The sequence below is a fragment of the Saimiri boliviensis genome, chromosome 15 (genome assembly GCF_048565385.1).
Source record: "Saimiri boliviensis isolate mSaiBol1 chromosome 15, mSaiBol1.pri, whole genome shotgun sequence".
NCBI classification, from domain to species: domain Eukaryota; kingdom Metazoa; phylum Chordata; class Mammalia; order Primates; family Cebidae; genus Saimiri; species Saimiri boliviensis.
This window is the reverse complement of record NC_133463.1, coordinates 20,645,922-20,668,881: the sequence shown is the minus strand read 5'-3', so window position 1 is coordinate 20,668,881 and position 22,960 is coordinate 20,645,922. Positions and strand designations below refer to the sequence as shown.

General features: G+C 36.2%; 1 protein-coding gene across 1 annotated transcript in view; it reads right to left on the bottom strand.

Moving 5' to 3' along the window:
• Positions 1-207: 207 nt before the first annotated feature.
• PREX2 (phosphatidylinositol-3,4,5-trisphosphate dependent Rac exchange factor 2) overlaps positions 208-22,960 on the bottom strand; it is a 306,754-nt gene continuing 284,001 nt past the window's right edge. The window contains exons 39-40 of the mRNA XM_003942900.3: positions 18,992-19,059; positions 208-12,629 (exon numbers count right to left, since the gene is read on the bottom strand). Coding sequence (XP_003942949.1) covers positions 12,584-12,629; positions 18,992-19,059 — 114 coding nt within the window. The 3' untranslated portion in view covers positions 208-12,583. The remainder of the gene's footprint in view (positions 12,630-18,991; positions 19,060-22,960) is intronic.

The window sequence follows — 22,960 nt, the reverse complement described above, 5'->3', positions numbered from 1 at the left end:
CCAAAGTCAAAACTGGCAGGAAAAGAAATCTAAGAGATAAATATTTACATACCTTAATCATAAAAAGCATTTTAGGGAGAATAGCTACATGAAAAAAAAAATCTAAGCATTTTCATTCTTAACCGAGAAATCAATCTTTAATGATCCCTATCTTTAAGGTAAAAGAAACAATAATCCTTTACGCTGCCTTCTGCTCAGACTGCAGCTCCAGTTCTCTCCTTTTCAGGCAACTTTATAAGAAAAGTGATCTGTAGTTGCCTTGCCTTCCTCTTCTCCAGCTGAATATATAACCTACTTTAACCTGGCCTCTGGACCAAGTATCTTGTGTAAAGATAACAACTTTCCTGTTTGAGTTTTTAAAGATCAGAAAATTTACAGAGGAGGAAATACACTGATTAGCATGTCAATGCAAGATAAAGGAGGTAATTAAGATCGGCACATAAATACTTTAGTGCTACTCTCTTGGCCATCTGTTGTTTATGCCTGCTCAGAATCCAGTCCTGCTTCTGGTAATAACACCATCATTTTCTTCTAGTAGTTCTGACAGCCCCACAATTAATTATGAGATCTTGTAATCCAGGTCTGGTCAATGAGATATACCTTGGCTGTAGTGATTGGTTAAGGGGAAAAGTCACCTGACTCAAGCTAGACCAATTAAAGCAATGCAGGGATTTTGCTACAACTCTTTGCCCATTCTCTTTCATTGTAGTTGGTGTATGAAATGTAAGTTTAGTGATGCTGGTGATCAATTTGCTATCATTAATTGTGTTGGTCTGAGAAAGGGACAAAAACAGAAGGTAGGAACGTCAAGAGATGAGAAATATCTGAAGACATTTCTCATTTTAACAGAAGGAGCTGATCTTGCCCAGGAAATGCTGTAGGTGGCTACAGCATTTTATAGCTTTGTTACATGCTTTTAACCTTTTATTTTGGTTGTTAAAGCCAGTCAGACTTTGGTTTCTAGGTATCATTTATATTGAAAGAACTGGACCAACAGAGATATTACCCAGTGTTGAACAATAGACACTCTGGTGGGATTGTTAACTGATTTTTTGTTGTTTTGTTTTTAAGTTTTTAATCTTACAAAATGTAAAACTTTTGCATCCAAACATTAGAGAAAATGCAAAAAAAAAGAAAAAAAGAAAAAGCAGTTCAAAGGCCAAATTCATTTTTACTTCTCAGTCTACTAACAATCACTGCATCATTATACAATTCCCCCTTTGAACCTACTTTGTTGACTTCCATGACCACACAACTTCTTGGATCCCCTCCCAACCACTTCCAATATTTCCTCTGGATTTCATTTATAGCTTCTTTTTTTTTTTTCTGCTTAAATTTTAGTGTTCCAGAACATTCCTCAGCACTCTGGTCTTTGAACTCCATGTTCTCTTTGTGGATGGCCTTAATTATTGATGTATATTTCCTAGATCTCCAGTCCCCATTTTTTTACTTAAAGTTCAACAGGATTTTCCATAGGCTTATTGGCTACCTCCATCTGGATGTGCTCAAATTCAACATGCCCCAAAGTGCATCTATTTTCTTTTTTCCCTAGTCTGCAACTTACTCTGCCATCCCTTATTATGGGAACCAATCGTCCAAGCTAAAAACTTTGGAAACTTCCTGATTTTTTCCTATAATTCACTTCCCCACATCATATGGATTAACAAATTTTGTTAATTTACCTCCTAAATATTTCTTAAAACTCCTCCTCCTTTTTTCTCTCTGATACTCCTTAAAGAATTCTATTACTTCTCTTTTAGACCAGCAATTCCCAAATCCAAGTGTGCAGAAAAAAATCACCCAAAAATTTTAAAACTAAAATTTCTAATTACAATATTTCAGAAATTCTGATGGACTTGGTCTGAGATATAGATTTGGTCTGAGGCTCCCACTTTGAGAAACACTATTTGGACTATTGCAACAGCCTTCTAACTGTACTGCTGTGGATGTTAACTATTCTGATCATTTCATTTGTTTACCTGCTTGAAACTTTGTTCATCTGCCCATAACAATAAATTACAAACTCCTTATTATAGCACACTGTGCTTTCAAACTGCAGCTCTGATCCCATCTCTCTATTCCTTAAGTAAGCCATCTATCTGAAGAAAATATCTCTGGAGAATACGTCTTTCCTTCTATCTTTAATTCAGTTCAACTTCCTAAAGAACACAATATATTATTATCTAGTGAACATTATGAAGTCCTTCTAGCTGCCAAACTCAGTGTTAAATTCTTATCTATATTATCTTGTTTAGTTGATGCTACAGCCCTATGAGGTAAGCAGTATTGTTATTATAATTTTACATTCAGAGGATCTGAGGCTCAAAAAAGTAACTTCTTTGTGGTCACACAGCTATTAAGTCCTGGAGTGGACTTTAAATCGGGGTATGGACATCTGGTCACAGGCTTGCCACTGCCTCTAAACTATGAGCTCCTCAGGAGCCCAACTGAGGACTTCACAGTTTAGCACCTCAGAAGCAGGGTGCTAAAGTCCAACACCAAGCCTTCTATACAATGGTTGGTCAGTTTGTGCAATTGACTTTCTGAATGAATGAATGCTAAGAGACAGAAAGAATAAGTGAAACTATCACAATGTTTAGTCGCTTCTACTCTACCTCAAAATGTGATTTCATTTTCAGGAAGATATTTATTAACAAAGCTACCTTTGAAACTTCCACTTTGAAAGGCATTTAAAACTCATTCTATATTTTTAATTTTTTTGACATAATTATAGATTCACATGCAGATATAAGAAATAATACAGAGAGATGATGTATACCCTTTGCCTAGTTTCCCCAAAGGGTAATGTCTTGCAAAACTATAGGACAGTTTCACAACCAGAATACAGTACTGACATGAATACCATCAAGATACAGAACATTTCCATCCCCACAAGGATCACTTCTGTTGTTCCTATGTAGCCATACCAGCTTCTATCCTAATTCTCCCTAATTTGTTCTCTATTTCTATAATTTTGCAATTTCGAGGCTGTTATATAAACAGAAGCAGACAGCATGAAACCTTTTGCAACTTTTTTCTGAGTTCTTTACATGTTCTAAGACACTAATAATTTATGGGACAAATAGTTTCAACTCCTTTCTCCCAGTCTGTAACTTGTCTTCATTGTCTTCACATAGGCTTTAAAATAGAAAAAAGTTTTAAATTTTTAATAAAGTCCAATTTATCAACTTTGCCTTTTATGGATCATGATCTTTGTGTAAAGATCTAAGGACTCTGCCTAGCCCTAGCTTCTGAAGAATTTTTAAATATTTTTTCTAAAAGTTTTGTAATGGTATGTTTCACATCTAGTCCATGATCCATTTAATTTTTGTATAAGGTGCGATGTTTAGTTTGAATATCATTTTATGACTATCCAGTGGTATCAGCACCAGTTATTGAAATACTATCCACTCCCCACTGAATTGTTTTTGTACCTTTGTCAAAAATGTGAATCTACAATTATCTCAAAATAAAAGTTTAATTTAAAAAAACTGGGGGTGATGAAAGTTTCTCAGAACTTGATAAAGATGATGTTCACACAACATTGTGATTTTATTAAATGTCACTGAGTTGTATATTTTAAAATGGTTATTTTATGGTATGTGAATTTTATTCAATGAAAAATTGAAAAAGCATATCCTAACCAAGTTTGCAATTGATGTTTTATATAATTTAAATAGGTTTTTCTGAAATAATATACATTGGGGTCTCAGAAAAGTGAGAGGGTGGGAGGGAGATGAAGAATGAGAAATTACTTAATGGACACAAGGTATACTATTTAGGTGATGTTTACACTAAAAGCCCAACTTCACCACTGCTTTACTACTGCATATAACAAAACTGCACTGTAGCCTCTAAATTTATTTCTAAAAGGTTTTTCAATGATCATGTATAAAAGCCTCTAATGTAATTTGGCTGTGTCCCCACCCAAATCTCATCTTGAATTCACACATGTTGTGGGAGGGACCTGGTGGGTGGTAATTGAATCACGGGGCAGGTCTTTTTCATACCATTCTCATGAAAGTGAGTAAGTCTTATGAGATCTGATGGTTTTATAAGGAAGAGTTTCCCTGCATAAGCTCTCTCTTTGCTTGCCACCATCCACATGAGATGTGACTTGCTCCTCCTTGCCTTCCACCATGATTGTAAGGCCTCCCCAGTCACATGGAAATGTGAGTCCATTCATTAAACCTCTTTTTTTTTTGTAAATGTCCTGTCTCAGGTATGTCTCTATCAGCAGCATGAAAACAAACTATTACAGCCATTTTTCATATCATACAGCCTATTTTTTCCTCTGTACGCTTACCGCTTCCAGATCCCTCACTGCTAAAGTTAGGTAACATCCTAATGTCTAATCTCTGGGGTATACATTTTTAAGTGAGTCAACATGTGGGCAGTTAGAGCAGCAGCAGTTTTTAGCAGACCTAATATTTCCTGGTAATCAATTCCTGCATGTCCTTAGTCATTCTATGGCCATTATTTATATCCTCACTTGTCTTCATCCTTCTGAATTAAAGAGCCCTAAACAGAGCACTCTCTTATATCATGTGGTGATCACTGCCTTCCTTCTCGGAGCACACAGCTCTGGAATAATTTATTTTATCACTTTCTGGCAAAGAGTTCACAGGCCTTTTCTGAATGAGAGCAACATAGTGAGTCAAGGGCAGCGAGTCTAAGAAGTGTCTGACTTGATGAATATCTTGACAATCTTGTACTGAAACTTCCTCCCATATATTCACTTTGATTAATAGCAAATGGGTCCACATTTAGAACTGAAAATGTCCTGAACTGAAGGAATCTTGAGGATGACCCTAGGTTAGACAAATACCTTTTCAAACCTGGGAGTACATATCTTCAAGATCTGGCTTTGAGAAATCAATGAGCTGTATATATGACTGCATTCAGATCATCTTCAAATGCCCAACCAGTGTCAGGCTAGAAAACTCCACACTTAGCATATATCTTTTTAATACTTTTTGTGATTAAAAAAATCAGTCTTTTACCTTCAAGTTGTCTAACTCATGACACCCTAGTCATGGTGATCAAGCCTTACTAATTTAGTCCAAAAATCATGGTAAATTGGAGCCAAGTTTTGACATAATGAAGTGTCTTCTAATCCAATATGCCATCACATTAGAAGACTGATGTGATTAAAAAGGAGAGGAAACATTTCCATTTTTTATGGAATATGCTTTTTCTGGCCCCTAATACCCTGAACCTAGATGAATGGTGAGAGAATAAAAATTACAATATCACAATCTGCCTTTAATTCTATTTCACTATTAATGTTCATTTATGCAAGTATTTGTCATTTTTTCCTTTAAGCCTAAATGACACCTCCATCAGATAAAGACCCCATTTTCTATCAATGTGCTTACCATTGTTTTCTTCATGCTACGCAGTTTCTAGAATGGTTTTCCCATATTGTGCTTTGTTGAATATTTGTATTCCAAGGAAATGACAACAAATCTTCCACAAAACATGTCCTGTCTTCTAGTGCATTTGGGAAACATTGAATACCATCAAGGTCCTCCAAAGCCATGGTTTGGAGGACACCATGGTCATTAGTACATTAGCAGGTTGGGGAAGTCCTGTAATGAGAAACCTGTTTGATTCTATGTTTCTTAAACTTATTTTCACCACAAAATACTTGCATGGTGTGTGTGTGTGTGTGTGTGTGTGTGTGTGTGTGTGTGTGTGTGTGTTTGTGTGTATCACTGAATAACATCTCTGGAACATAAATGTCAAATGCTGTTCTGAAATAAGTAAGCTACACTTGCTGATTCTATTTTCTCACTCATATTACTCTATTAAATTTGCAATCTCAGAGCATACGAGCAATCTTCAAAAAAGTAAAACCAGTTATTGATTTTTGTTTCCTCCAATTATTATTTGATTTGGCTTTTTTGAAGTAGCTTACACAATCAACAACATACACATTCTTCAAACTCCCCACTTGGATTTCATAATTATTATCATTATTATCAACTATTTATCTCATATTTTTAAATCCTCATAATGTCTAACCTCCCAACTTCTTAGCCTGGCATTCCAGATCCAGCTGTATTTTCTATCCATGTCTCTAAGCACATCCACAAATCTTTATCCTCTGTTCAGACTGAGCCACTCACCGTCCCACTGAAATATCTGGTGCTTTTCCATCTCAGTGCATGTATTCATCCTGTTTTTGCTAACAGGGTTACTGTTCCCTTCTTCTGTTGCTTAATCTTACTCATCATGAATGCTGATGACCTTTCCTGACCCAGCCTTCTCTTGTCATTTTTGCAGTTTTTTAAAAATCAATGTTTTTCTCCTTTAGACTGTAAATTTCATAAGGGGAATGGCTATATATGTGTTCCTAATTACTAAATATCCAGCTTAGTTCAGTGAATAAATAATTTGTAGATGTCCCATAAAGAGATGTTGGATTGAATCTACATTCTTTGAATTGCTATAGTCCGTGTTTCTCATTGCCTTATCTCTCATTTTGCATTCATGTCCACTACTTTGTGTTGGTAGTTGCCATTTTGGTTTGTGTGCTACATTAATCATGTTAAATATATCAGTCTATAACCCTAGAGCTTGGGAATTATGTGTATTTGTATATCTTTAGCAACTAGGATAGTGGCTGATACATAATAAGTACTAAATAAACATTGATAGGTTGGCTGGTTAATTCGGGGGACAGTGTAAGTCTCTTGTCTCTTGTGAAGTTTTTCTATGCTGTGGCCCATACTGAGCGTCTCTTTCTAATTACTTTTTAGCAGTGACCATCTCTGCAGCTCATATTTGTAGAATTTGTTTCATATGTGTGTCAAGTTTCTTCTATCAAGCCTGTGAATTCTTGAAGGGTGAAAATCTGTGTTTAGTTTTGTCCTCCAAATAGGTAAGGACATAATAGAAATTAAGTTTAAATGGAAAGAAGCTGAACTGGTTATACTACATTTCACTTTATTATTATTAACATTTATCATACATTGTTACTATTCTAATCTTTTGTGAGGACAAAAATAAATGATATAAAATACATAATGCACTTTGATAATTTTAACCATACATAAAATATGCAGTAATGGAAGCTATGTTACATGGATATTTTACAAAGGAAAAAAGGTGACTTTTATAATAACACATCCAGATGAAATTTATCATTAAATTTTGGATTTTATATGATGTTAAATATGGATATATTCAACACAATTACTATTTATAGAACCAATTTGATATTTTGTCATTTAAAATAATGAATCTATGTAAATGAGTACTTATAAAAATATTTTTAGGCAAAAGCTCTGTTCTAATCATTTATTTGGCAGTTACAAAAATATATATTCATCTGAAACTCTAATAAATTTGCTTGAGGCATTAGATATTCAAATTTAAATGTATATTTTCTAAAGCATTTTACCAATTTAGTGTTCTTGGCTACATACAGTATATTTGCATACATGCTATTAGGTTTGTGTTACAAATAATGCCATTTTAAGTAAAAGACACAGATGATCAATAACACACAGAGACACTGGGAAGGTTTTCAAAACAAACATATCCACACATATACCAGACTCAACGGCTCTGCCTTGCACTAACTGAATTCTCAAAAACATTTGTCGAATGAATGCTTGACTGGATAGCATTTATCTTGTTATTTGCACCTAAAATTAACTCTCCAAAGCTATCTCTAGTAGAAATATCATTTTTAAATTTAACAATTTTGTTCTTAATTAGCTACTTCTCAGTGGCAAAGCTAGGTCAGTTGATTCCAGATTGAATAGCAAAGTACTGTCAGTGATCAAAAGACCAGCTACATTTACTACATGGTTGGACAGCTCTGATACCTACAGTAAGACATTCATTCAATATATTGAACGACTCCATTTGTCATACAGTCATATAAAACAAAACAATGTTATTAGTTTTTATACCATATTATCACAAAAACAAAAACTAGTAAATATAATAATATATATATAGACATATACATACACACATATATATATATATCTCATCTAGTAGACTTAGTAGACTTCAGGTATCTCTTCTCAGTGAGAGAAGCAATCTATCCTGAGTGAAGCAGGCCTTGTGTCTACATAACAATTGCTTAATGATGCACAGACCACACTTTAACAGTCTTCCATGCCCACCAGATGGTTGGCAATATGAATGCTGACATCACTGTTAATGCCAAGCCTCTGAAGCAGTAACATTTTCTGTGAAACCAAAGACTAGCTGTAATGACTAGTATGAAGTTTTAGCACCTAGGAAGATAATGGTCAACATTTGTTAAACGGAATATCCTGGGGTCACTTTTGGTACAGACCCCTCTTGTAACTTTCCCCAACCTGTTCTGCTTCATGCAAGGTAAAGCTTTGCTGAGGCCCATCACTAAAAGTTCAAACATTTGATAGAAGACAGATTATTTTTCTCAATCAAAATTCAGACCACTTTTAAGTCATTTCAAAGCATTTGCCCTAGTACTTAAGCAAGACAACTGACAGTTCATTTAGCAAATTGGTTAGTATATCTAATGTTAATGAAATTACTGCTATGAGAGAGTTCTTGAGCTATAATTTAGTAAGATAATTCACATAACAATGTCTTTAAAAATTAAAATTAAAATTTTAATTTAAAAATTAAAATTTTTAAAGACATAGTTTCCAAAAATTCACAAGCAATTTAGTCAAATATTAAAGGTTAGTTTCAATACCACTAGCACATAAAGTCTGAAAATAACCTTTAAAGTAAAATGTAAAGTAAAAATGATTTAAAGTAAGGCTATCCATTTTATATTTCAATATTATGGCTTTTCAATAGGACAAGTGAATAAAAATATGCCCACTGCTTTGCATTAAATCATGCTACACAGGAAAAGATCTACTTGAACTAATGAAATAATACTTTTGTATTTTAAATCCAAAGGTATTAGATTCAAAACACAGAGTCATTTACTCTCAACTGAACACTTCCAAATCAATAAATACTATTTTTTTCTACAAAATTTACAAGCTCAAAGGGATGAAAATGAGTTGTTTTCTTAAATTATTAAATATGCCCCTTAGGATTTCTTTACTTGTTCACTTTCTTGGCTCTCCAAGTTAGTGTCAAGATCAATTTCATTCCATTCTGAATTTAATGATCCCAAAATTTAAATTAATTGACTCAGAACTAATGTCATTTCAATGTCATATATATTATATTTTCATAAGAAGTTAACCTAACTTTAAATTGAATGTCATTTCTGCAAGAAGAGTGGCCAGTGAATCCAAGCCACCATCAGAATGCATTTTATGAAGAGACAGAAAACAGTATGAGACTTTAGATTTGGAAATTGATAAAGTTTACACTATAAATTCAATATTATATATCCAATATAAGTAAAACCAGCACAGAAATTCTCTCCTCCTTTCTTTTTTCTCTTTAAATAGGAATGGAAATACATGTAAAATTCTAATCTCAAATTTTTCATACTTTAATATTACATTAAGTTTTGTAATATTAGCAGTTACTATTAGAAAAATGTATAAGATATAATAGAATGCTTAAGATGTATTGACTATGAATTTCTAGTTCACAATTATTTTGAGTCAGGTCCTAAGTTAAGATCCAAAATTTCTATGCATGACCTTCCCTTTTAGGTGGGGAGGGGAGTTGTATATGCTAAGAATTTGGAAGAAGTTAGCAGGTTTTAGCAGCATTTGAAGGTGCAGTGGTAATAGAGTGGCATGTAGCATTAAGGTTAACACATCCTAAAAACTCAAGGTTGTGCGCAATGTCACATGAAGGTACATATGGCATTGAAAAAAACTGTCGTCATTCATTCATCCATTAGGTATTTTTTTACTGTTACCATTGTGTTGGAATTATAATCAAGTTTTATGCAATGTACTATCTAAAACTGTTATTTTTGATGATGAGGAATATGATACAAAATAGTTTTTCAGATTGTAACAGTGTTGAGTTGCCTCAAAATGTTCATCCAGAATCGTAAAATGTCCAGGAAATCCTATAATTTTCATAGATTTAAAGCATTTTACATATTTCCATTTACCTGTTTTGAATAAAAGATGTATAATTTAATGACAACACGTGCCACCTGACTCCAAATTTACTTACGAATCATTGTCATATTACAATAGTTCTTATATTGATAAGGAAAAGTGGCATAATGTATTAAGAAGGCAGACTTCCTGGGTTCAAATTTTGGTTCTACCCTTTGTCAATCATGTGACTTTATGCAAGTCACTGGGCTATTCTTTGCTTTGGTTCCTCAACTCTAAAAATGGGTGTGAAAAAAAGAGTACCACGTCACATCATTATTACGAGGATTGAATGAAGCAATAACAACAGAATGCAGGCAAAGCAATTGGAGGTATTACTGGGCATGTAGTAATCCCTTAATAAGTGTTAGCTACAATTTTTATTATGATCAGAAATCCTAGTGACTGATGTTAATATAAACCATTACTAATTTTTGAGCACTTAGTGAGTACCAAGCATGATAGATGATACACTTATGTTTAACCCTAAAACAATGTTAAATACATTCTATTCTAAAGAAATTAGATCCTTAAAAAATAAAATGTTAACTTATAATTACCATAATAGCTGATAATTTGCCCCATGAAATATGACAAAGTACAATTAAAGTTGTTTTAATGACCCTTTCATGCCTCTAATGAGGATTACTGCTTCCAGGATGGTGATGAGCAAACAGTCATGACAATGTGAAAGGACTTGCTACCTAATCAGCTGTGTTCACTCATTAGCCCTATGAATGTTAAATCCTTGAAAGTTTAGATATTTACGTAAATATATCTTTATTAAATTCAAAATATTCAACTTTTTCTTGAAAACTCTGTTAGGCTCCTTGTTTTTCATTATATATGGACTTCTCACAAAAGTCTCAAGAGCTTCTTTGCCAAATAACAATTATTATTACCTTGCCTGGTGGTATACAAACATCACATACACATGAAACATGGTACTTTTATTATTCAATACATAATGGCTAATGATGAAGGTTTTTAATAATAGTTTGAAAATCATGATCAAATTTCATAAATTAAAATTTAATAATGGGCTAGATGTAGTGGCTCATGCCTATAATCCTAGGACTTTGGGAGGCTGAGAAGGGCAAATCATTTGAGGTCAGGAGTTCAAGACCAGTCTGGCCAACATGGTGAAACCCCGTGTATACTGAAAATATAAAAATTAGCCGGGTGTGGTGGTGCGTGCCTGTAGTCCCAGCTACTTGGGAGACTGAGGCAGGAGAATGGCTTGAACCCGGGAGGTGGAGGTTGCAGTGAGCTCAGATTGCACCACTGCATTCCAGTCTAGGTAGCAGTGAGACTCCATCATACACACAAAAAATTAATAATGGTTTGCATATACTTTAGATATGAAAAGCATTTCCCATACTAAATTAGCATAAATTCACATTATCACAATCATGAGTGTTTTGTTTTGAAAATTATGGATTTAAAATAAATATTGCTGTATTCACTATGCCAAAACAATGTTATTGTATCAATGTAGAAATGATAAACATAATATATACTTTAGAATGAGTATAGAATATACCTTGTGCTTCCACAAATTTTCAAGGTCCCTAATAGTACTTTTAAAGTACAAATAAAGCTTTATTTTCATATCTGATACACATACCTTGACAGAAAAATTCTCATGACAGTGTATTCTTTTAAGAGTCTTACTTCTCATATGAGAGCCTTCACAAAATTAAGACTTTTGCTTATCTAAGTTAAAGGTTAAGTTTTGAAATAGGCTTATTTTCCCCTTCTTCATCCTGGTTCCCCTCCCTGCACTTCTCGGATCCCCAGGGCCATTGTAGCACAGCACCCAGTATTCATGGCCCAAGGAAGCCATGCCCATTGCAGACACCAAGTATGGCACTGACTTGGTGGAGCTGTCCACAATCATAAAGGATGCCTGAAAGCAGCTAGAAGAAAGTGAGGCTTGCTGGAGCCCTCTGTCAGCTCTCTTCTCTTCTAATAAGAAATAAGCCCTTAGGAGAAAGAGTAAAGCATGTTTTCCCACTTTTTAACACATTAATCATTTTCTCTCTTGCAAATGGGGGACTGAAAACCTATACCATATAGTCTATCTTGTCCTTAACATTTTTCATGATGATTTGCAAAGTGTGGCCAGGTTTCTTCAGTAATAGCCTTCTTCAGGGGGAACTCTCCATTATTACATGTGTCCACTTGGAAAAGATGAAAACAAACACACTAAAACAATTTTAATGAATTGGAGAAGAGCCATGGTGGTTAATTTTGAAATCTCTATTTTTTTTGTTTATGTTCCAGGGATGGATTTTACTCTAAAAGTGAATACTTAATGTCAATGCAGAAAACCATCACTTTGTGAAGCTAAAAGGTCTGACTGAACTCCTATCCATTTCCAGCATAAATATCTGTATAAACTGAACACTACTTATTTGCAATGGGAGATTTAGAGAAAAAAAAATGCACTTATTTATCTTTAGTGGAGTATGTTTAGCCAGCATGTAGTTTGTCTAGTCCAGCATTCAGGAGCTTCTGACTGCTTGGTTTCTTGAGATTTCTTTTCATTCTTCTCCAGCTGGGGGAGGCGGCTCACACAGCTTGTACAGCCTAGAAAAGGCATGGGAAAGTTTGACAGTGACTTAGTTAGTGTATTACCATCGCCAAAGGTGTCTTTATTGGTAGAACAAATACACTGATGATAATTTCCTGTTTCATGAGTCACGGTCAGTTGTCTATTTTACAAAAAACAACATATGAATTAGCAAACTCCATAAATTAGATCCTGTGATTTAGAAAGCACCAGTGCCTCTGTGCACATCTTGATGGCTATGGGTAAAGCAATGCTGAATTTTTTAAACCTGCTACTTCTTCTCCAATGCTGACCACCCAGGCTATTCACCACACTCATGGTAAAACCTGCTGTCTGGATTCCAGGAAATGATATTATTATGATAATTACCATCATGTCTATCATGATTATCTTGTAGGGGGATGTCACCTATCTCATAGGAGTCTACTGATTTTCTGACTAGTTTTAGAAAGTGCTTCATTTGGTACTAACCCCAGAATACAGGCAGTTGGCTGTGTATAGGCTGACATGGCAAGATTCCTGAGGCCTAAATTCCAAAGGCACAATTGGCTAGAGTTTTCTAAGGACAAATTGCCCAGCTTTGCCCAGGGCCCACTCACCCAACAGTGGACTCTCCAAGTGGGTCAAGGAATCCACTTGAACCATGACGATGCCTGGAAAAGCTTCCCATTGCAGCCCGGGTCTAGTTGTTTGAGACTATACAGCATTAAAGGAAAGCTCAGAGGAGTTAGCTAGGGTTACACAAGTTCCAGTGCTCCACGTTCTTATGAGTGGTTAAATGATAAAGCAGAAGCAAAATAAAAGTGAACATAATAGCTGCCTGATAGCCCTCATGACCTCAAGGTCATACACATTACTTGCGGCATATCCTGAGAGCCTGATTAGCTGCCCTATAGTGCTGGATTGGACTACACCTGTTCTCTAAACAGCACCCATGGCCACACTGGTCCCACTGCAGAGCTTGCACTAATGATGTGAAAATGTAAGGTGTAAGATTTTCACTTTGCATCTTTCCATAAAAGCACTCCAAACCCAGGACTAGCTGTAGTGATTCAATCCCTTTTACCGACTACACTGAAAACAGCTTCACTGAATTGCTGACCAATTTAGCAAATTATAAATTTCCTCTGTCTTTGAGATTTAATCCCATGCTAATTATAAATCAAAAGAGAAGAATGAGCAAGATTTAATATTGAGTTATAAATCCTGGTTAACAAAATGAGCTTTCCTAGTATAAGAACATGCAGAAGAAGCTGTTGACTTTGGAGGTTTGCAAAATGTATTTCAAGTCTGGAAGGTGGTTTATGCTCTACATGTTATCTCCATGCAAGGGGTGAGTACTGAAATAAAGACATCTAACATCAGAAAAAGCTTATTTCATCCTTCCCAGAGAAAAGAATACATTACATTGACCTGATGTACTTCAAAGGTTCTTTTGCAGCTGAAGAATATGGTGTTACTTCAAATTGCATTCCCAGGGCTGGGATAATAAAATGATCAGAAGGTTCTTTTCTCCCTAATTTCTTTCCTCTTATTTCCCAGACAGTGCTGCCTAACGAATGAAAAGGCACAATGGGCTTACTCACGTAGGACAGGAACAGGAAGATGGGTGGCGAATGTCTTGCCCCATGAGATCTGGGCTGAGCCATCACATTCCATTACCTTGCTCAGCACATTTCCATGCAATGTAACTAATAGCACAGGGTAGTCGAGTCTTTGAAATGTCTGCATTGCAAATTGAGAAAAGGCTATTCCCTGTGATCACCTAATGAGATAATAGCTCTGGGTATTGTGGAACTGGGCAGATTCAGCTTCTGTCAGGCTTCTTGGAAGTGACTCAGGGTTATTTGAGTTCAGACACATTTGTAATGGAAATTGCAGAGCTTTGGGAATTTAGAATAGGCAGATGAAGTTTTGAAGTGAAATGTAATAGGTAAGAGTTGGACTCTGATCCTGAACTGAAACATTTATTTTTTGGCAGGTAAATTACTGGGCAGTGTGAGGCTTTGGTCTGCCCAACATTTGGGGCCTTTTTGTATTCTCATTCCACTCATGCACATCTGTGGCCCTGCACCAAAAAGGTCTGTTTTTGGCCTCTTCTATTCTTGCTTGGGCTCAGTTAGCCCAAATTTCCAGCCCAAACGTAACTCTGCTGAGAGCAGAACTTTCCAACTTCATGCTATAGATGATGCCTTTCACCTTCCACATAGCAAAAATAAAAGCCATGTGAAAGGAGGCCGTAAAACAAATGCCTCTTTCAAGGTTAAAGCACCAATAACACTCTGTCCCAAGGCAATTCTTCCCATCTCACATAGGAGAAAACTGAGTCTCAGAGAGGGAAAAAACCTGACTAAATAAGGTCACACCGCCATTTTTTTTTTTTTTACTTTTTTTTTTTTTTTTTTAAAGACAAGGTCTCGCTCTCCCTCCCAGGCTGGAGTGCAGTGGTGCTGCCATAGCTCATTGCAGCCTCAACCTCCCAGGCTCAAGCTATCTTTCCATCTCAGTCTCCTGAGTAGGTGGGACCACAGCCAAATGGCACCATGCCTGGCTATTTTATTTTTTATTTTACGTAAGGACAAGGTCTTGCTTTGTTGCTCAGGCTGGTCTTGAACTCCTGGTCTTAAGTAGTCTTCTCACTTCGGCCTCCCAAAGTGCAAGGATTACACATATGAGCCACCATGCTTGGCCCATTTTTTTCACTTTTAACCACTATAGAACACCCTCTCCCAATTAAACAAATAAAGAAAATCAGGTTTTTATAGCACAAGAGTTCCAGATTTTGTGACATAATAGAGAATAAAGCCAGTGTGTTGGATGTGCAATCTGACATCTGGAATGCAGTATTTGGTTCTTGAGGAAGAGAGGCTTATTTCTCTGAAGAGCAATGTATGAAGCTGGAGTTGGGGGGAAGGTCCTTTGTACTCCGACCTCACATGCATCCTACCACGATACCCATTCACTTGATTCTCTAAATTTATTTTGTCTTTGTATTCTACTAGGCTGCAAGCTCTTTCAGTACATGAAGTGTTTCTCATCCATCTTAATTCCCCAATGCCAAGAGCAATTCTGGACACATCTTTTAGACAGAGATTGCTAAAGGGGACGATGCAAAATGCATTGGAGCCAAGTGTGTCCAAGAAACATCCCTCCCCAGAGCTGGCTTTACCTACCTCAGAATTATTAAACTCTGATACTCTACTTTCTAGCTTTCTGATTTCCTAAATTATTAGATGCACTCTTCCAGTAGTGTGACTATGGCTGATTGCTCCTTTTTGAATTCCAGAACAACCGTCTCCTGTCCATGGCTCACTAGATTCTGTAGCCTCCTCTGCTTTCTCTTCAGTGCTGGCATTCCGTGGAAGTGTCCTGACCTTCTCTCAGTCTCTTACCCATTCATCATGGTACCAGAACTGATTTCTGTGTCTTCACCTAACCCCTAAATATCGATGACTCACAGGACTATAGCGCCACCTATTCTTTCCTCCTTGGCTTTTGACCAGTATATTTGACCATCCACAATGTTCTCTCCAGGGATGACCACTGATGCTCAATCTCAGTACTACCAAGCTGAGCTCCCATCTCCTTCCCGTGAGTGTGCTTCCCCTCTGTACCCACTGTCTCAGAGGAAAGAACCATCAGCACCTCATTATCCAAGCCAAAGATTTGGTGGTCATCCTAGAATCTTCCTTTTCTATAAACTCCTTCATCCAATTAGTGTCCAAAGAGTATGAATTCTGTCATCTAAATGTCTCTCTAATCCATCCTCTCATCTTGGTCCTCAACATTACCATAATCTTTTTTTTTAAGCTTCTGCTTCAGTCTTAGCTGTCCTCAAATGGGCCCTCCTGACGTTGCCAGAGATGAATTCTAAAATTTAAGTCTTCCAGAGAGGAAGATTGCTTATGGATGCCTCCCTGTTGTCTTCAAGTTAAAATCAAAACTCTTCTGTACTTCTGTAAGTCTCTTCTGATCTCGCCCCTACATCTCCAGCCTCACTTCACATCGCACTTGAATCACATCCGACCACCAGTCATTGATGTCTAAGTGAAGTTCTCAGAATGTTGTCTTCTCTGGTCCTTAGTGCTCTTGCATCCCCTGCATGGGACATGTATTACAATGCAGACTGGTCAAGGAGTGTTCTGTGACCTCTTCTCTCTGTCCTTAGGCTACATCATACCCCTTCTCCATGCTCTCATGACAATCTGTGCCTATTTCCATCTTACTTTTTATCACACACCATGTACCATTTTTATTCTATTCCATCGTTGCTCTGCTACACTTCAACAAATGGTGGAGGACACTATGTCTTCAGTCCTCTATCACTTAACAATGGGCCTGGCACCTAAAGACACATAGCAGATATTCAACATATGTACTCTGAGTAAACTTTTTAAAAGTCAAGTGTATAGTGAGAGGAAAACTCTGACAGGGATGGGTTGAAGATTTGAACCAAATACTATTTCAAGCAGAGATAGAAAACTTCAGTTCCAATAATGTTTCCAGAAACATTATCCCAGTTTGGCCCATTGATGGCCTCGCCTTCAATGCCAAATGTATTCTTCAACTCAGTATCTTTGGGTTGGAGTCCAGGTCCTCAGCTGGAAGAGATCCCAGCCCCTCTGTGCTCCTTGGCATTCTCTGCACTCACCACAGGGTGATTCTTACATTCTACCTTTCCTTGTAATTATACCTTCTTCACCTCATCTTCTAACAAAAAGCTTCATGAGGGCCAGGGCTATTTCTAAATCAGGTTTATACTCTCCTTGGGGCATAGCAGAATGTTTTGCATTTCTTAGATCCTCAATAAATATTTGCAGAATGAAAGAATAAATAAAATAAATTTTAAAAATGACTTTTGCCTTCTCTCTCAGGCCTGTTACTCCCTTGTAGATAATGTCAGCTTCATGGATGGCTCATTTTATTGACTTTCATTTCAAGTGTTTCAAACATAACCCAATTTTTTTTAAAAAAGCAAGTTCATCGATTTCTTTTCTTGTGTTCAGCTTGCATATTGGTTTACTGATCAGGGTTGGTGCTGAAGTCGGATGCCACCCACTCTGCCACTGTTTATTAGTTTTCCAGATCTAGCTAAGAAGACCTTGCTGAGCCATGATCTTGTTTTCTTGTCGGAATTTTAACACTTCACTGGGTCTATTATCCAAATTTACCATGCCTCCCAAGGTGCTGGATGGAGAATACATACGTAAAAATAATCCTTTAGCAATAGAAAGTCTTAGATTCTAACCTAATCCACTGTGAAAGACAACATTAACAAAACTTGTGGATTAAACAGAGTTAAGAGTCAGCATTAAAAATAAATGCAATTAGAATATGAGTGCACCATCCATTTTCAAGGGGAAAATATGTTTTCCCTGTGAAAGCACTTTCACTACCCACATGATTTTTCAGAATGAAATGTAACTTCATAAATGCTGCAGCCATCATTCTCATTCTGGTAACTGCTCTGTAAACAGAAATAGTGTTTTGTCTGTGGTTGTGTTTGGAGGAGCCTACTTTTGGTTAAAACACAAATGTATAAAAGCAAGCAATCAAATGTAAAAGAAATTATTTAGCTTTTCCCCACGTCAAGATAGCTGGTTGCCTACCCTCATTATCAGGGAAGTAAAAACCATAACGTTTCTCTGGTGGTAATTAATTATGTTCATTTGTTTTAAAGGTCAATGGGAGTCCTTTCTTATGATGCTGTGTGGACTGTAAATATTTGAGATAACAAACAAAAATCTCATTCATTCATTTCTTCATTAAGACATTCTTGAAATCTGTTCAGATATATGAAGAGTAATAAATAAAATCCAAAAAAATTATCTGTCTTCAGAGAACTCATGTTCAGGTTGGGCAAAGAAAATGTAACAATATACTGCAACTAAATATGATAAAGGTTATCATAGGTCAATATCGCAAGATGCTAAGGGAGTACAAGGGGAAGGAAACTCAAGCAAGACTCCAAGGAGAAAATAACATTTAAGCTAGGATTTTCAGTGAAATAGGAGTTTTCCATGCAAACATATATGGGAAAGGCAATCATGTTAGAAGGAACAGCATGTGCAGTCACAGAAGTATAAATGAAAATGGCATTTTGGTTGTTTGGCACAGCTAGATTACAAATTTTAGTAGTACCTGTAGAGCTTTTCTTTTGAATGCATGATAGAACTTGTAAAATAGAATAATAGCCATTTATTTCTGAGAGCATTTATGTGTAATCACAGTTAGCCAGTGGGTATTTTAAGAGCACTCTTGGTAATTACCATCAGTACGACACTGGGCACATCCTAGATCTGTTGTATTAGTGGAGGGATGCTGTCTGGAAAATGCTGTCAAATCTTTCGGTTAAGGGCAGAGCAGGGGATGCATTTACCTTGGTGCAGACTGTGGGGTCCGGTCTCTAACTCCCAAATTCTTTGCTGTGTTCTGAACTCTTGCTCCCTGAAAGTCAGGAAAATCACTTTTATCCCTACAGTGTATTAGTAATAATTTAACATACCATTAACATTTGTGTGTAGGATACTTATTCCAACAATGTCTTTAACATCAAGGGAGATTAAGAGGAAAACAGATATTGCCATCTGAGCATTTTGAAAACCAATACTTTTAAGAAAAAAAGGGCAGTTATGTTGCTTTGTTTTTATTCCTGGAAGTAATCAATATTTCAGATATTGAAAACAGGACAGACACAGTGGCTCATGCCTGTAATTCCAGCACTTTGGGGACCAAGGCGGAAGGATTACTAAAGCCTGGGAGTTCAAGATCAGCCTTGGAACCAAAGTGAGACTCTGTCTTTGCAAAAAATACAAAAATTAGCCAAGCATGGTGGCACATAACTGTAGTCCCAGCTACCGGAAAGGCTAAAGTGGGAGGATTGCTTGAGCCCAGGATGTCAAGGCTACAGTAAGCCATGTTTGTGCCACTGCATTCCAGCCTGGGAGACAGAGTGAGACCCTGTCTTAAAAAAAAAAAAAAAAAAAAGAAAAACAGATAAAAATTTTAAAAAGTTAAAAATAATAAATGAGCATACTATAAACACCTGTTTTGTGTTACCACTTTTCTGGAACAGAAATCACAGTTGAATGACACTTGTGCACCTGTTTTTTTTTGTTTTGTTTTGTTTTGTTTTTCTTACCTATCATTAACTATTTTAAGTTTACTAGTATTTAACAAAAACATATTTTCTTAACCACTTCTAAAGCAATTGCTGAACAAGCCATGCCCATGCAGATCTATGAAATCTAATAATTCTGCCACAGAGTTTATAATACAATCTACTTTGGCAATGAAAATGTCTTCACAGTCTGTCAAGTTCATGAATCAAGTTATTATCACTTCAGTTCCTCATGAAAATTACTTACTGCATAGGACCAAACACCAGAGTTTGGAGTTTGGAATAGGTTAAGCAGAGTTGTTCAAAACCTCTGAAACTCTCTCTCCAGCTACTGAATTCTGAACTAAGAAAAGAAACAGGATATAAAGAAGGAAAAAAAAAAAAAAAAAAAAAGAATACGTTCTCTCAAAAAGGTCCTAAAATAGAAAAAGCAAACAGGGAAGGGGTTGTGGTATCAAAAAGAAAGGTGGGAAGAAATTTAGGAATTGCAGTTAAAGAGTTAAGAAAAACTATTTTGCCTGATCCAAAAACAGTTATCTCAACTGACTGTTCATAGGTAGTTACAGATAATTAAACTCATTGTTCTGTTCTTTCCCCCACTTCTCACCACTGCACTTGACCACTCTTAAACAAAAACAAAACAAACAAGGAGAGCTTTTTATTTTGAAGTAGTTTTAGACTTAGAGAAAAATATAAATAGAACCCAGACTTTATATACTCCACGTAGCTTTCCCTAATGTTAACTCTTCCCTTAACCACAAAACCAAGAATTAACGTTGGCACAGTACTATCAACTAAACTGCACATCTTATGAAAACTTCTCCATTTTGTCCCATCAAGGTCTTTTTTCTGTTTCAAGATCCAACCTAAGATCCCATATTGCCTTTTGCTTACATCTCCTTAGTCCCCTCCAATCTGTGACAGTTCCTTAGCTGCTTCCTGCCTTTCATGACCTTAATACTCTTGATAAGTATTGGTCATTACTTTGCAGAATGTCTCAGTTTGGGTTGATTTGATGTTTGCTCATGATTAGAAGCAGGAAATGCACTTGGACAAGAAAATCGTAGAAGTGATGTTATGCCCTTCTCAACGCATCTTATCAGGGCCTATGAGATGCCAGCATATCTTATCACTGCTCACATTAACTTTTCATCACTTTAATGTCTGCCAGATTTGGCCACTGCAAAGTTACTCATTTTCTTTTTCTTTTTTTTTTTTTTGTAGTTAATAAATATGTTTGGGGATATACTAGGAGACTGTACAATATCTCGTTTCTCTTCAAACTTTCACTCACTGATTTCAGCCTCTGTTGGTGTATCTTGTCTACAATAATATTGTTGTATTTATGAACTGGAATCCTGTTAGAAAGAGTAATCTCTTCTCCCCAAATTATTTATTTATTCAAGTATATATTTAAATCAGTATGGACTCATAATTATTTTATTCCATGAGATATAATCCAATACTTTTATTAATTTTGTTTTTTGCTAAAATTGTTTCAGTTTTGGCTACTGGGAGCTCTTTCTGGTTGTTTCTTGTGCTTTTTTAATATGCTGCCATCATTGTTTAGTACTCCTTTATTTTATGGCACCTCAAGATGTTCCAGGCTCATCTTCTTTGTCTCATCTGGTAATTTATTGTTTCTCCAAGGGGCCCTGGCTCTTTTTATTGGAGAATAGTATTTAGAAGCCAAAATTTGGACATTGAGTGTGCTCATTACTACTGGCAGAATAACTGCAACTAGAGCTTTCCAGTAGGCAAAGCTAATTTACAAATACTAACATACTCATATATCTATATTAATTCTACATCTATCCATACTTGTATGTGTCTGTGTGTGTATTTATCAGTTCATACTGATACATGTGATTTCAATCCAGCAGCCTGGGGTTCATTCCAGATTCCAGCCTTCTTCCTTTCCTTATTTGTAACCTTTTTCTCAGTGAGAGAAATCAGTTTCTTGTTATTTACAATATCTTATTTGTTTATTCTTAGTAACATATAAATTAGTTTTAGAATTCCTAAATCATAGCCTGTGAAAAACAGATTTATTGACTAGTTTGAAGTAGTTGTGTACAATGCTTGTTGTCTATAATTTTTTTTTAATTGCATTTTAGGTTTTGGGGTACATGTGATGAACATGCAAGATTGTTGCATAGGTACACACCTGGCAGTGTGGTTTGCTGCCTTCCTTCCCCTCACCTGTATCTGTCATTTCTCCCCATGCTATCTCTTCCCACCTCCCCACCCCCCGCCCCTCCCCCATTTCCCCCCAACGGACCCCAGTGTGTAGTGCTCCCCTCCCTGTGTCCATGTGTTCTCATTGTTCAACACCCACCTATGAGTGAGAATATACGGTGTTTGATTTTCTGCTCTTGTGTCAGTTTGCTGAGAATGATGGTTTCCAGGTTCATCCATGTCCCTACAAAGGACGTGAACTCATCGTTTTTGATGGCTGCGTAATATTCCATGGTGTATATGTACCACATTTTCCCTATCCAGTCTATCATCATTGGGCATTTATTTTATATATTTCTGTTAAGTAATTCCATTAAGAAAAACATTTGCTTTCTAAAAGATTTCAAATAGAGCTGATGCTTATCATGGTGAAGAGATCAATTGGCATATTTCACTTTGAATTAATCTATATTGTTCATAGACTCAACATGCCAGCTACTTGTGTTTTTATACTCTTCCTTATATTTCTCCCTCTACTTAAACACTCTTCCTCACCCCTTCCCTTACTGTATGCATCATATTTATCCTCCAAGTTCCAAACCAAATATCCTCTTTGTTAATGATTGATTGGTCATTCACTATATCAGGTAATGTTTTAAGTGCATTAAGTATGTTGATTTATTTAATCCTCACAACAACACTATGAAACAAGTACTATTATTGTTCTTATTTTAATATTGAGGAAACTAAGTACCAAAGAGGCGAAGAATCTTCCCCTGAATCATCCAGATAGTAAACACTGGAGTTGGAATTCAAATTGTGGCCGCTTGGCTCACGACTGGTCTTTTTTATTCACAATAGCAAAGTCATGGAATCAACCTATGTGCCCATCAACAGTGGGTTGGATAAAAAAATATGTGGGACATACACACCATGGAGTACTACATGCCATAAAGGACAAAATCGTGTTCTTTGCAGCAGCATGAATGCAGTTGGAGGCCATTATCCTAAGTGAATTAACACTTAAATTGAAAATCAGATACTGCATGT